Raw genomic sequence first — 13,314 nt, forward strand, 5'->3', positions numbered from 1 at the left:
CTCAGGTGATCTTCCCACCCCAGCCTCCCGAGGACAGGCACAGGCCACCACGGCCAGCTAATTTTTTGTAGTTCTTCACAGACACAGGGTGTTGTCATGTTACCTAGGCTGGTCTCAAACTCCTGGGCTCAAGCGATCCACCCATCTCAGCCTCCTAAAATGCTAGGATTACAGGCTTGAGTCACTGCACCTGGCCATCTCTTCTCTTTTTCTTACTGTGTGTGACCTCAGACAAGTCACTGAATCTCACTAGGTCTCAGTGTCTTTGGGAGTAATGCAGGTGACCTGGGGAAAGTCACTTCCTCTCTAAGGATCAGTTTAGTTAACCAACAAATGTGGGGTGGTTTAGACAATGGACAAAAGACTTGACCAGGCACTTCACCAAAATACATATCCAAATGGCCAACAGGCAGACAGAGTCAACATCATGACTCATCAGGAAATGAAAATTAAAACCACAGTGTGGGTTAGGTGTGGTGGCTCATGCCTGTAATCCCAGCACTTTGGGAGGCCGAGGCGGACGGATCACAAGGTCTGGAGATCGAGACCATTCTGGCCAACATGGTGAAACCCCGTCTGTATTAATAATACAAAAAAAAAAAAAAAAAAAAAGAAAAATTAGGCCAGGTGCGGTGGCTCACGCCTGTAATCCCAGCACTTTGGGAGGCCAGGGCGGGTGGATCATGAGGTCAGGAGATCGAGACCATCCTGGCTAACATGGTGAAACCCCATCTCTACTAAAAATACAAAAAATTAGCCGGGCATGGTGGCGGGCACCTGTAGTCCCAGCTACTTGAGAGGTTGAGGCAGGAGAATGGCGTGAACCCGGGAGGCGGAGCTTGCAGTGAGCCGAGTCTGCGCCACTGCACTCCATCCAGCCTGGGCGACAGAGCCAGAGCGAGACTCTGTCTCAAACAAAACAAAACAAAACAGAAAAATGAGCTGGGCGTGGGATCACACGCCTGTATTCCCAGCTACTCAGGAGGCTGAGGCAGGAGAATTGCTTGAACCCAGGAGGCAGAGGTTGCAGTGATCTGAGATTGCACCACTGCACTCCAGCCTGGGTGACAGAGCAAGACTTCATCTCAAAAAAAAAAACTGTTTGGCAATATGTACTACAGCTAGACATCTGCATAACCAGTAGTCCCACTTTTCAATTTTTTTTTTTTTGAGACGAAGTCTCACTCTTGTCCCCAGGCTGGAGTGCAATGGAATGATCTTGGCTCACTGCAACGTCTGCCTCTGGGGTTCAAGCGATTCTTCTGCCTCAGCTTCCCGAGTAGCTGGGATTATAGGTGCCTGCCACCACGCCTGGCTAATTTTTGTATTTTTAGTAGAGACTGGGTTTCACCATGTTGGCCAGGCTGGTCTTGAACTCTTGACCTCAGGTGATCCGCCCACCTCGGCCTCCCAGAGTGCTGGGATTAGGCGTGAGCCACCACGCCTGGCCTAGATATTTTACCAAAGGTTTATTTACCAAAAGACATGCTTAAGAATGTTTAGTCATAGTAGCCCCAAAATGGAAAGAACTCAGTTACCTATCAACAAACAAATAAGTTGTGGCGTTCACAGTACCGTAAAATACCAACAGTAATAGGTATGAAAAATCTACAACTACGCAAAACAATATGGATGAAACTCATAGTGTGGAGCAAAATAACCCAGACACGAGAGATCACACCATATGATTGTTTTTATAATTACAGGAAAAAAGGAGACACAACTTCTCCCTGCTGTTTGAAATCAGAATCATGGTTTCTCTTGGGGAGGGTAATAATTAGAAGGGTACTGGCAAAGTTCTGTTTCTCGTTTTGTTGTTGTTGTTGTTGTTTGTTTTTTGTTTTTTCTTTTTTGTTTTTGAGACAGGGTCTCCCTCTGTTGCCCACGCTATAGTGCAGTGGTAGAATCATGGTTCCCTACAGCCTCGACCTCCTGGGCTCAAGCAATTCTCCTATCTCAGCTCCCCAAGTAGCTGGGACTACAGGCACGCGTGCACCACCACATCTGGCTAATTTTTATATTTTTAGTAGAGATGGGGTTTTGCCATGTTGCCAGGCTGGTCTCAAACTCCCGAGTTCAAGTGATCGGCTCGCCTCATCCCAAAGTGATAGGATGACAGACAAAAGCCACTGCATCTGGCCTTTCTCCATTTTTCTTTCCCTGAATCTGTGTCTTCCCAATTCCCCTAAAAGTCAGGTGTTTCAACTGACCACAGGATGGAATTATGCTTCCAAATGTATTAAAGACTTCTTTACTTTACCAATAAATGTGGGAATTAGATAGCGGAAGAGGCACTTCATCAAAACAGATCACCCAAATGGCTAGCAGGTATATAGAATTGTAGTATCTTAACCAAAAAGAGTATTCCAAACAGCATTTATTGAAAACAATTTTGTGTTACCCTACTCATAATTCTAAAATCTAGTTAAATTGGTTCTTAGGAGTATTTCTGGGGCAGACATGGTTGCTCATGCCTATAATCTCAGCACACTGGGAAGCCGAGGCAGGGGGATTGTTTGAGCCTGGGAGTTTGAGAACAGACTGGGCAACATAGTAAGACCCCATCTCAAAAAACAAAAGTTAGCCAGGCATGGTGGCTCATGGCTGTAATCCCAGCACTTTGGGAGGCTGAGGCCTCTTCACCCAGATTTTCCAAGTGCTAACATTTTACTGCTTTGGTCTTGGTATGTTCACTCCCTTCTCCCCTCCCACGCCCACATATTGTACATTGTTTTCCAAGCTGTTTGAGAGGAAGTTGCAGACGTGATGTCTCTTTACCCATAAATATTTAGTGTGTTTTTCCTAAAGCACAATGACTTTCTCTTTTATAACCACAGAGTAATTATAAAAACCAAGAACTCAATGCTGGTATGGCACCATTACTTAATCTAGAGGCCTAATCCAGATTTCATTTGTTCTCCTTTACAACAGAAGGAAAACCTCCAATGTGTTGCCTTGCTGTCCTGTTTAGGCTTCTTTAGCCCAGAACAGTTCCTCAGCCTCCCTTGGTCGTCTTGGTCTTCTTTCCCTTTGTATTAAGTACCTTGTGGGGACAGAGTGTAAAACGCTGTAAATATCCAGTTACTCATGAATTATTTCTTTTTCTTTTAGAGACAAGGTCTCACTCTGTCACCCAGGCTGGAGTGCAGTGGCACAATCACGGCTCACTGCCGCCTTGACATCCTGAGCTCAAGCGATTCTTCCACCTCAGCCTCCCGAGTAGCTGGGACTACAGGTGTGCACCACTGCACCAGGCTCATTATTATTATTATTTTTTTTCGAGATGGAGTTTCATTCTTATTGCCCAGGCTGGAGTGCAGTGGTGCAATCTCTGCTCACTGAAACCTCCACCTCCTGGGTTCCAGCGATTCTCCTGCCTCAGCCTCCCGAGTAGCTGGGACTACAGGCGCGCGCCACCATGCCCAGCTAATTTTTGTATTTTTCAGTAGAGATGGGGTTTCACCATATTGGCCAGGCTGATCTTGAACTCCTGACCTCGTGATCCACCCACCTCGGCCTCCCAGAGTGCTAGGATTACAGGTGTGAGCCACCGCACCTGGCCAATAAAAGGAAATTTTTAGTACTATTGTTACAACTTTTCTTAAGTCTACAATTATGCCAAAATAAAAGTTAAAAGAATAAAAAAATGACATACCTATGATAGTACTTTCCTGATTTTTCTTGCATTCCTTATTGGTGAGATCCACATGATGAAGACTCAATGGTTCATCTTTGTAGCCCTCATAGCACCTGACACAGCAACTAGCCACTCAGTAAATAAATTAACTGCATCTGCAAAACACACATTACATGTATCCAGAAAATGTATAGTGAGAAAATATAAAAGCAACTAATTTTCATAAAAGGTTCCAAGCAGAAAAGGGAGGAGACAGATTAATTTAAAACGCACCTTTTCCTCTCTCCAGGTCTACAGGTAAAGGATGGTAATTGTCTGCACCACACTTAGATTTCCTTTCAAAAGTGTAATCAGGCCCAGCACACTGGCTCACGCCTGTAATCCCAACACTTTGTAAGGCCTGGTGGATCACTTTCAGGAATCGAAGACCAGCCTGGCCAACACAGTGAACCCCTGACTCTACTAAAAATACAAAAATTAGCCAGGAATGGTGGCACACACCTGTAGTCCCAGCTATTCAGGAGGTCGAGGCAGAAGAATTGCTTGAACCCAGGAAGTGGAGGTTGCAGTCAACTGAGATCATGCCACTGCACTCCAGCCTGGGTGACAGAATGAGACTGTGTCCTTCAATTAGGAAAACCACAGATCTGTCCAAAGAAAGGAGAATGCTTTAAGAGTGAGAATCCTGCCGGGCGCGGTAACTCACACCTGTAATCCCAGCATTTTGGGAGGTCGAGGCGGGCGGATCACAAGGTCAGGAGATCGAGGCCATCCTGACTAACACAGTGAAACCTCATCTTTACCAAAAAAAAAAAAAAAAAACCAAAAACAAAAAAATTAGCCAGGCCTGGTGGCAGGTGCCTGTAGTCCCAGCTACAGGCTGAGGCAGGAAAGTGGCATGAACCCGGGAGGCGGAGCATGCACTGAGCCGAGATTGTGCCACTGCATTCCAGCCTGGGCGACAGAGTGAGACTCTAATTGTCTTAAAAAAAAAAAAGAGTGAGAATCCTTGGCTTATGCCTGTAATCCCAGTACTTTGGGAGGCTGAGGCTACTGGACTGCTTGAGCTCAGGGGTTTGAGACCAGCCTGGGCAACATAGTAAGATCTCATATCTACAAAAAATACATAAAAAATCAGCCAGATGTGGTGGCAGGACCCTGTAGTGCCAGCTACTTTGGAGGCTGAAGTGGTAGAATTGCTTGAGCCTAGGTGGTTAAGCTCAGCCTAGGCAACCAGACCTTGTCTCTACAAAAATTAAAAAATAAAAAATTAGCCAAGCATAGTAGCATGTGCCTATGGTCCTAGCTACTCAGGAGGCTGAGGTGGGAGGCTCATTTGAGCCTGGGATGTTGAGGCTGCAGTGAGCCTTGATTGTGCCACTGTACTCCAGCCTGAGTGACAAAGCAAGACCCTGCCCCAAAGAAAAAAAAGTTATTACTATAAAGATAAACACACTAAATTAATTTCTGCCCATAAATTGGATTATGGTTCTCTCAGTGTAAGAAATGCTCTCCAGTCACTCCTATAAATACAGTTCCTTGACTATGTGGTTTCAAACAGGGATCTAAAATGGTAATATTTAACATCAGAAATCTATGACCAGCAGATGGCTGAAGTCAGAAAAGTTACCAATCAGGCTGTTTTGGGGTATTAAGAACTTGTAAGGTTAAGGCTAAGAAGTTAATGTCCTAGAAATCTAATAGGTTGGTGTTGATGTAATTAGCAGCCACTAATTCAAATTCTGTGAAGATGCTTTGCTTCTGCTAAGAAAATGGCCTGAAATGTGTGTCTGTATATACTGCATGCAAATATAGCCACTCTGGGTATATCTAGCATGGGTCTGAAATGGCTGAGCAAAGGAGTGTTAGTGTAGAAATATTCCCTATTTAGGGATTGCGGGGAGAAGGGGAGATACATATATACTTATTTTAAAGCTTTGCTAATAGAAAAACAAGGAATAATGAAACAAGAAATAAAAATGAATGTATTACAAAAAGAATTTATTAGACAAACACACCAATAGATTGAGTCTAAGGATTTGGTTGGAAAGCCACTGGGCCTTTTAAAGCAGCGGAAGTCCAAAGTCACACGCTTCAAGCATGACTCTGCAACAATCTGTGGAAACCAGAGGGTCAGGAATCACAGCACCATGCTAGGCCACGAACACATCAGCCTCCCACCTCCCTCCCTATTCCCTCTCTTCTACTGACGTCCGTGATTCTGGTACCTGAGAAGACTGGAATGAAATGTTTCCCACTTATTACAGAAATTCAGCGTATTTGTTACAGAGGAATTGTCACACTTGAATTGTCTGCTTAATATGGGATATTGCTTTTGAGAAACCAACGAATAGTTATTAAAGGAGTGTTTACCAAAGGGTAAGGTAAATATTATCTCGTATAGTATCTGCATTTTTAATCTCATCTGGCACCAACTGTCTTTTAGAAAGTTACAATGTGTTGTCTGGGGGACATTCTTCTTTAGAAGGAAAAGAGTCTAATTAGTGGATATTAAGTAATTAAATAATATATAGTATCAAACCTTATGAGAGTCACATGAACCATAAAGTCTTCATTTAATTTGGGAGAAATGGGGAATATTTTCTATCATTCCTGATGATAGAACAAGCTATTTCAAGATCATAGTAATGGAACTGCAATCCATAATGCCAAACAGTGTGCTTTACTTTGAAGCCATTGAGCACTAAATTTGATTGTTAGTAGCATAGGCTACCAAAAAATATCAAGGAATATGGTATCCACATACATCTCAGCTGGCCTCAAGTAATCAAAAGTGAGAATGAAACATACATGACACAACTGGGGACCTCTGGGTTTCTGAGATGTGGGCTACAAGATTATATTAGGTAGAAAACTAAAGGAAACGTATCCCAAGCAAAAGTGGCAAGGGAATTTCGCAGAACGAATTTTTTAAGAGAGGTAATAAAAGCAGCAGTTAAAATGCATGTCCATGTATCAGGTTCCTGGAGGTGAATCCAGTAGGAACATGACAGCTCTTCACACCCAAGTATTGCTTTCATGGGCCCTTACAATCTCCGCTTGTTCACCACCGTGGAGAGTCTGTTTGTAATAAGAATTGTTTTCAAGTCAGAATCCTAGATGAAGATCTAAAAATGTTGAGTTTGTGCTTTTAAAAAATAGTTCAGCTGTCCATATGTATTGTGTGCTGGTGGAGCTAGCTCTTCCCCAACCTGGCTCACTACTGGGAGCCCAGGAATCCCTGGGACAGGCAGATAAGCCAGGACTGAAGTTTTAAAGAATCAGTTACTGCAAATCAAAGTAGGCAGCCTCATGCATAGACTTCCTGATATTAGTTGAGCCACTGCTGCCTTCATTATCATTTTTATGCCTTTGGGGCCACTGTGTGGTTTGGTCCAAGCTGTTCTCAAAACTTGCAGTGCAACAGACTTGTGTCTACTTTAGCAGGTGAGTCTAGCTACACATCAAAGTCACCTTTCCTACCACAAACTTCCGGCCTACTCAGAACACCAAGGTACCCCCCTCTCAGGAATAACCTGGGGAGGTTATTTGGAACAAGTATTGCGCTCCAGGCCGAATCTTAAGTAAAGATCTAGAAATGTGGAGTTTTATGCATTTTAAAAATAGTCGTTTCAGAGGGGCCGTGTGTGCTCCAGGACCAAGCTTTCCCCAGCCTCGTTCAGGATCTGGAAGAAATCTCTGGGTTTGGGCTGAACCATCGAGCATGAGGAGGGGAAGCTGTCAGTTGTGAACAGAAACTGTTTCTCAGCCTTTGATGAGCCAGCACCTTTAAAGGTTCCAGCCTAGCCGCCAGCAGCTGGCAACCAGGGCGTCTCTGCTCCGCGTGTTTCCCTCCTGGCATCTTGGTTAGCTCCGCGCCGAACACCCAGAGCCTCAAAAAATAGCCCCTGAACTGAATTAAACCAGACCCACAGTGAACAGCAAGGTCCAGAAACCGCAAGGTTTGGGGTCAGCCTCCGTCCCCGGACACTCAGAAGGATGGCAGATCCCTGACCCCTGGTGGCTCGCGAGGATCACAGGTGCCCAAGGCGGGCAGAGGGGCGGAGTCTCAGGCCTCTGGAAGGGAAGGGGCGCTCTGACACCCCCGCACCTGCACCCCGGGTGGAGGAGCCGAGGGCACACGACGATGCCAATCCCTCGTGAATCCCGCGAAGGAGGGGCCGGGGGGCTCCTGATTCATAGGTGCGGGGCGTAGAAGGGGGTCAGGTAGGAAGGCCCGAGGAACGGCGCGAAAGGGCTCCCGGGGACGGCAGCCGTCAGCGGGAAGGAGGCGGCGGCCGGGAAGAGGACGTTGGCCGCGGAGTAGGAGGGGAAAGTCTGGAAGGGCAGAGCGCCGGTGCCGGGAGGGCCAGGACTGCCCCCCGAGCCGCCGCCGCCGCCCCCCGCCGCCCCTGGCTGGGGCGCGCCACCCCCAACCTGCGCCGCGCCGTCGGCACCCGGGTTCTGCTTCTTCCACTTGGTCCTGCGATTCTGGAACCAGATTTTGACCTGCGTCTCGGTGAGGCTGAGCGACAGCGCGAGGTTCAGGCGCTCGCACACGGACAGGTAGCGTGTGGCCCGGAACTTGTTCTCCAAGGCCACCAGCTGCTCGTAGGTGAAGGCGGTGCGCGCGCGCCGCGGCTTGGCGCAGTTGGGCACCACGCGCCGGCGCCTGGGCCGCGGGGAGCCCGGGGAGCCCGGAGGGGACCCCACAGGGCCGCCCCCGCCGTCCTCGCAGGGCTCCCCAGACGCCAATGCCCCGGCCGGGGCGTCAGGTGAGCGCGCTGGGCCCGGCAGCAAGCGCGCAGCCCGCTCCCGCCGCCGCGGCCTCCCCGGATCCTCCGCATCCTCCTCCTCTTCCGCTTCGGAACCCTCCAGGGGGGACGCCTGGCCGGCGCCTGGGCCCGCAGCATCTAGGGGAGAAGGGGTCGGTGAACAGAAGCCTCTCCGGGTCCCCAAACCTCCTCCTCGTCCTCCCTAGAGCAAGCAGTTCTCCCCGCAACCCAACTCCGGGTGCTGCTCCTGTCCCCACATCAAGCTTCCCTCAGGCGGGACTGCACATCCTTGCCAGCGGGTTTAAGGGAATGGTGTCCTCTTGCCCTTTACAAATCTGCCATCGAGTAGGCGTCCAAGAAATGTATGCTAAATGAATGAATGACACTCCGCATTAAGAAAAAATAGTGACCTTATGGGGTGACCATATTGGGAGGTAGGATCATTGTATTAAGACATCTAGATGTCAAACGCCTTTAGGGCTGTGCTTTCCCCAGACCCTGGAAGCCTATTTTGGTCTAGGACTCCTAGCAATTAAAAAAGAAGTTATTAAGCTCTCTGCCCCACCCCACCCCCACCCCCGCTTTAAAGTGAAATTCCCTTTCCCATCTTCTCTCTCCCGCCGTGTTAATAGAGTTTCAGATTTGTGCGGGGCCGGATCGATAGATGTCATCTATTAAAGGTAAGTTTTAATCGAACAATATTAGGATCAGACAGGGAAAGGGGGTTTGAAGTCCGTACCTGCAAGCTGCGGGCAGGAGATATGCAGGCGCCAGTAATAGAATATCGATCACCAGGGTGGGGGAAGGGAGCGCGGCCCCTCGGAGAGAAGATCCGAACAATTACCAGGCCGCTGGCCCGGGCCCACGTGCGGCCGCCAGAGGCGCCCCGGGCCCCAGGCAATCACCGCCAAACTTGGGGAGGGGAGCAAGGGGCTGCGTGGCATCCAGCCTCCCCGGGGACCAGAGCCTCTGACCCTTCAGGGAGCCGCCTTTCCCTGTCTGATCCCACGCCCCACCCAGCAGGACTCCTGCTGTCTTCCGTCCTTCCTTCCAGCCACAAACTTTCCTGACCCCTTCATCAGGTGTCCGCCAGCGTTGGGAGTAATTCAGAAAGGGTTTCGAGAAGAAAGTACCAAAAGCTTCCCAGCACCTCATCCGAGCCCCGCCCCCAGCCCCAGTCAACAGTTGGGTCTGGGGAGCTTGAGAGCGTGGGGCAGCCTAGCTCCGCAGGCGTCTCCAGGTGGCACCTGACCTCTCTACTTACCAAGACCCCCGGCGCAAGCCTTAGCCTCAGCTCCTCCATCCATAAAATGGAGGTGATGTTAATGATGCTGTCCAACTCTCAGGTTCCGAAGTTTTCATCACCTTTATCCCAGCCCTTAGCCCAGGTCCTAGCACGTGGCAAGCGCGTTAAATGCCTGATAAATGAGTAAGCCTGGCAAGGTAGGCGCCAGGTAAGTTAAGTTTCCACCGCGAGCATCAGAGCTGTGGTGCGCGGGAGCTTGGAGGGTGAGCAGGGATGCGGCAAATCCCTGCCCCGTAATGCGGGGAGCCTCCTCTCTGCCTCTATCCAGTTCCGAGGCGGGGGCTACACTTCGCACCCGGTCCCGTGCGCCTTCTCTCTTTGAGGAAGACGCCGTTAAGGGCCACTCACCGGGCCCGGGTGTTCCCCCATACACTCCGAAGTGTTGGGGCTGAGGCCGCCTGGGGCCGGGGCCACCTTGCATCTTACCAGGGGTCTCCAGCTGTCGTACAGCGTCCCTGGAGCTGGCATCTTTCCCCGCTTCCATCTCGGCCAAACTTTTCCTGGCTTCCCGGGGAGCCGGGCGCACCGCCGGGAGCGCTGCGCGGGTGAATTTCTGCGGGTCCAGGATGTCCAGGACGGAGAAAGAGATCTTGTGGTGGGAGGGAGCCGCCTTGGCCCCGCCGTCCTGCCATGCCAGCATGCCCGTCGCCCGCGGGCCGGCGGTCGGCGGCGCGGGGTCCGGGATGGCGCCGCTAGGGCTTGCCTCCGGCTATGGCTTGGCCGCAGCTCTCCAGCCGGGAGCCGGGTCCGCGCGGCCAAGTGAAGCTGGGGAGGGGGGCGGGGAGGCGGGGCGGGGAGAGCGCCGTAGGGGGCTGCGCTCCGATTGGCACCGGCGCAACGCCGGCCAGCCTCGGGACTATCCGGCGCTGTAAGGAGGCCCCTTGCCTGGGCTCCAGGAAGCCTCCGCGCGCCCGGTGCGCGTGCCCGCGGGGACAGTGCAGTCGGCTCCGCGCGCCTCCGCCCAACCCTCTGGGACTCTCGGAGGGCGTCAGGGAGGCTTCCATCCCGGGGATCCCTTCCCCCGACACACACACCTCTGTGACTTGAGTTTGTGCCCTTTCTCCGGCGCACCCGCCTTAGACTTGGGGATGCAATTGAGGCCAGGACTGCTTATTTCCAGGGAATGCTCAGCGCATCTCCTTCCCCGCCAGTGAATTACTGTAATAGCTTCAGACCCGGTTACCTCGGAGGTAAAATCCCTCACGTTCTCACAGTTTAGCGTTCACAAAACCTTGAGGTTTGCACGATCTCTTTTGATTCTTTGAGCATCCCTGTGAGATGGGCGTCACGTGGCACAGACCACTGTCCCCGTTTTAAAGATGAGGAAATCGAGTTTCAAAGGTAAGAAGAGATTTGCCCAGAGTCACTGTGAGTTGGTGACAGAGTCTGGGTTTGGACCTGGGTCTTCTACTGGACCGGTCAGTGCTTTTTTAGTACGTCCTGCTATCTCAGAAACGGAGGGAGAAAATCCCGGACTCTCAGTCTTTTGCTTCCACCCAAAGCCAAGCCAGAGGCCAGCAAGAGGTTTGGAGAAGTGATGAGCCCCCACCGGGATGCCTGCCGCTTTGGAAACCTTAGTGGCTTCAGGCACAGAGCCAAGTGAGATGGCTGAAGGTGTCTGCCCTGGTTTGCTATGACCCGGAGCACAGCCCTCGATGGACAAACTTCAGGCCTTCTCCAAAGTCACAGGTTCGATCATTTGCAACAGAAATTGGATCTGAGAATTAGGTTGCATCTCAGACCCCCATTCCCTCCCAGCCCCAGAAGCAGAAGATTCAGAAATGCCTGTCTGGTTTGAATTTAAGGTCAGAGAAGAGAAACAGTTGAAATGGCCCTCATCTGCCCCACCAAGTCCCCTGGGAAGGTGATCACCAGTGGTTGGAGAAGCTTCCACTGACCACATTCCACTGACCACGCTCATCCTAAATTTCTTCTTTTGTCTCTTGGAGGGCACACAGCAGTCTGTGAGCGCTAAGCATTTGTTTCAGGCAAATTCTGAGGCTTCTCCTAGTGTTTGGCTCAGAACCACCTCTGACGCTGCTGTTCCTTTCTTCTCTGCCCCATGGGGTTTCCAAACAATGACCTGGCAATTAATATTGTCTGAGCAGGTAAGGAGTAGGAAGAGGAGGAGAAACCTTCTCATTAAAGTGCTGGGGGCTGCTAATCCCATCTGTTATTGAAGAGGCATCCTTAGAAGCCAGCTCCTTGTAGCTTTTCTCATTCAAACCTTGCTGCCCCTCCCAGAGGTGGTCACTGTATTCCCTGCGGACTTTAAAGCCCTGCCGAAATTCAAGCCAGCTTCAGTCCTAAAGTGGAGATGGATTGTGCTTTTAAAGCTCAGGAAAGGAAGTGCCTCTCCCAAGCCCACTGGACCACCTCCCACGAAACGGACTGCACACCATGTGAAAAACCCAAAGAAAAGATGGCCCTGAAACTAAAAAGTGGTGCCCAAGAACCTGGACTGCAAATCACAGAGTCTTCCTGAAATACAGATAGGGTACTTTGTTTTCTGTTTTGATAACGCTTTCTCACCCAGTTCTCGATTTTTTTTTCTAATCTTTTTTGTTTCTCCCCCTTCACCCTTTTGATCCTAGCCGCTACTTCTACCTTTTCCCACCATGTTTACTTTTTTTTTTTTTTTTTTTTTTTTTGAGATAGAGTCTTGCTCTGTCACCCAGGCTGGAGTGCAGTGGCGCGATCTCAGCTGACTGTGCAACCTCTGCCTCCTGGGTTCAAGCAATTCTCCTGCCTCCGCCTCCCGAGTAGCTGGGATTACAGGTGCACGCCACTGTGCCTGGCTAATTTTTGTATTATTACTAGAGACAGGTTTTCAACATGTTGGCCAGGCTGGTCTCAAACTCATGATCTCAAGTGATCTGCCCACCTCAGGCTCCCAAAGTGCTGAGATTACAGGCATGAGCCATTGTGCCTGGCTCATGTTTACATTTTTAAACGCTAAGGTTCTTCAGGGTAGTTAGTAATAGGTTTCCTTAAGTTAGCCCCAGATGGCAGTATGTGGCTTCCCACTGTCCCTCTTATTCATTCTCCCGTAAGAAACCTTGAGACTCTTTATTTTCACAGGATGGTGGGCATTCCAGGGGCTACCCTATACCTTGAACCAGAGGGTCAAGGGAGGCCCAGACAGCTAAGAGTAACCCAAACCCGGATCATTTCCATTGTACTCCATAGATTACCTCAAAAAATTTTGTTTAAATGATATGAATCATCTTTCCCTTGAGGTTCACAGATGTTAAATATAGGAAAGGAGCCGAAAAAGGAAGAAGCAACAAATTGGAGAAAAAGCCAAGAACGGTAGAGGCCATATTCCTTAAACCTGTGAATCTTTACAAACTCCTTCTTTTAGTGATTTTCTATTTTGCTTGCCCCTTATTTTTCTTTTTTTTTTTTTTTTTTTTTTTTTTTTTTTGGGGGGGGGGGACCGGGTCTCGCGCTGTTGCCCAGGCTAAAGTGCATTGGCGCGATCTCAGCTCACTGCAGCCTTCACCTCCCGAGTTTAAGCGATTCTTATGCCTCAGCCTCCTGAGTAACTGGCGAGTAGCTGGGATTACAGGTGCGTGCCACCACGCCCGACTAAC

At 49.8% G+C, this 13,314-nt stretch overlaps 3 protein-coding genes across 3 annotated transcripts in view; 2 read left to right on the top strand and 1 right to left on the bottom strand.

Moving 5' to 3' along the window:
- ABRAXAS2 (abraxas 2, BRISC complex subunit) overlaps window positions 1-13,314 on the top strand; it is a 943,775-nt gene that overhangs the window by 550,300 nt on the left and 380,161 nt on the right. The window lies entirely within an intron of this gene.
- The window catches only part of LHPP (phospholysine phosphohistidine inorganic pyrophosphate phosphatase), a 661,086-nt gene that overhangs the window by 486,476 nt on the left and 161,296 nt on the right, over window positions 1-13,314 (top strand). The gene's annotated exons all lie outside the window — the stretch shown is intronic.
- On the bottom strand, window positions 5,620-10,358 carry NKX1-2 (NK1 homeobox 2). Its single transcript, XM_050803783.1, has 2 exons — window positions 10,145-10,358; window positions 5,620-8,550 (listed from the first exon to the last, which is right to left on the bottom strand). The coding sequence occupies exons 1-2, from the start codon at window positions 10,356-10,358 to the stop codon at window positions 7,835-7,837; spliced, it is 930 nt and encodes a 309-aa protein (XP_050659740.1). The 3' UTR covers window positions 5,620-7,834.

Source organism: Macaca thibetana, chromosome 9 (assembly GCF_024542745.1).
Source record: "Macaca thibetana thibetana isolate TM-01 chromosome 9, ASM2454274v1, whole genome shotgun sequence".
Taxonomy (NCBI): Eukaryota; Metazoa; Chordata; class Mammalia; order Primates; family Cercopithecidae; genus Macaca; species Macaca thibetana.